General features: G+C 38.6%; 1 protein-coding gene across 1 annotated transcript in view; it reads right to left on the bottom strand.

Moving 5' to 3' along the window:
* Positions 1-153: 153 nt before the first annotated feature.
* The window catches only part of Src64B (Tyrosine-protein kinase Src64B), a 14613-nt gene continuing 12969 nt past the window's right edge, over positions 154-1797 (bottom strand). The window contains exons 4-5 of the mRNA XM_011310942.1: positions 1275-1528; positions 154-935 (exon numbers count right to left, since the gene is read on the bottom strand). Of these exons, the coding sequence (XP_011309244.1) occupies positions 154-935; positions 1275-1528 (1036 nt within the window). The remainder of the gene's footprint in view (positions 936-1274; positions 1529-1797) is intronic.

Raw genomic sequence — 1797 nt, 5'->3', positions numbered from 1 at the left:
AATGAAAAAACCATGATTCACTCGATTTAAGCAACTTGACCGATAAAAAATGATCAACTCTGTTTTTTCAATGTAATTTCAAGATTTTTTAAGACACTCCAATCATTCTGGGATCCGAGAGACATACGACAGTCTTAATTACTATCACACCAATTACAGTGAAAACATGTCGATATTGGCCCAAACTGGCCTATCTAGTATGGAAATAAATGTAGATGATTTACCTGGATAAGGTACTTGTCCGTAAGTAAAAAGTTCCATGAGGAGAATTCCGTAAGACCAGACATCACTTTTAATGGTGAATTTGCCGTAAACTATGGCCTCGGGGGCAGTCCATTTAACGGGGAATCGACTTCCCTGCTTGGGGCAGTACTCGTCGTCTTCAATGACCCTTGCCAGGCCAAAATCGCAAATTTTTGCTTTATTTTTCTCTCCTATGAGTACATTTCTGGCAGCAAGATCTCGATGAATGAGTTGCTTACTCTCCAAATGTTCCATGCCCGAGGCAACTTGAGCAGCGATGTAAATTAAATCTTCAAACTGCATGTACTTCCCATCACCTGTCCTCAGAAAATCTAATAAACTCCCATTGCACATGTATTCTTGGACAATGTAAATTGGTTCTTCCTTTGAGCATACGGCGTACAATGCAACGAGATGTCGATGTCTGAATTGCTTCATAATCGCTGCCTCTTGCAGGAATGCCTCCGTTGACATTGTCCCTGGTCTCAGTGTCTTCACAGCCACTTCAATTTTATTCCGCCATTTTCCATAATATACTTCACCGAAGTTACCATGACCGAGTTTTCTAATTAACTGAATTTCACTTCGATTTATTTCCCACTTGTCTCTCAACTCTGGGCCGAGATCCCACATATCTGGCTGAGGCTTTGGACAGGGTTTCGATAGTACGTGGCATAGACCGAGAGCATTTTCTGTAATCAAATTCTCATTTTTACGATCTCATTAACGTACATCTAGTTTTATGTCAGATCAGCATATGATATGATATATCATTGAAAACTGCTAAAAAAATCAGAAAACTCTATTACATTCGGAATTCTTGTTCTTTACAAAAATTAAATCAAATGAAAGATTGTTGATGAAATTTGTTTGATTTTTGAGGGTTTTAAGACAGAATATTGCTATCAGACTTCATTCTGGTTTGAATTCATGTCGAATTCTTTTTTTGAAGTTACATACTTGTGGGAAAAATATTTAGGTTACTCCATATTCATGTTTAACGGAAAAATGGTAATGAAAAATATACTAACTGCTGTAGGCCATAACGAGAGCTGGCAGGGTTGGGAAGGTTTGATTAGTAGCGATGAAGAAACCGCCATTGTCCAGTGGTTTTATTTTGTAGTGTTTCACATGATGTCCCCTTCCTTCTTCCCAGTCCTTGACGGAAAGGCTATAGCCCCGAGGATTGTGCTCACTCGGCCTCACTAGGAACGTTCCCCGAGGATTTTCATCGACGAGAAGTAATTTTCCAGCCTCCTTCCGCGAAACATTCTCAAAGAACCAGCTTTGCAGGAATAAGGAAACGAAAAGCTCAATTACACATTCGATATAGGCCAATAAACCAAATGGGTAGAAAAATTTCTCTCTCTAAAACTGTCCACAAATATTGGAAAAATCTTCCGAGGATTAGGTGAATCGAAAATTGATAGGATGACAGTATCTTATATTGAGAAACGAAACCGTTTGTCAAGAAATTTTGCACTTGTTCTAAACATAGAGCACAATCTGTTGATAACAATGCGAATTCTTCAATCAGGTCAAGAATTTTTTTGG

Source organism: Fopius arisanus, unplaced genomic scaffold (assembly GCF_000806365.1).
Source record: "Fopius arisanus strain USDA-PBARC FA_bdor unplaced genomic scaffold, ASM80636v1 scaffold00079, whole genome shotgun sequence".
In the NCBI taxonomy this organism is placed as follows: Eukaryota; Metazoa; Arthropoda; class Insecta; order Hymenoptera; family Braconidae; genus Fopius; species Fopius arisanus.
Note: the sequence above shows the minus strand (reverse complement) of the source record. Positions and strands in the feature narration are given on the sequence as shown.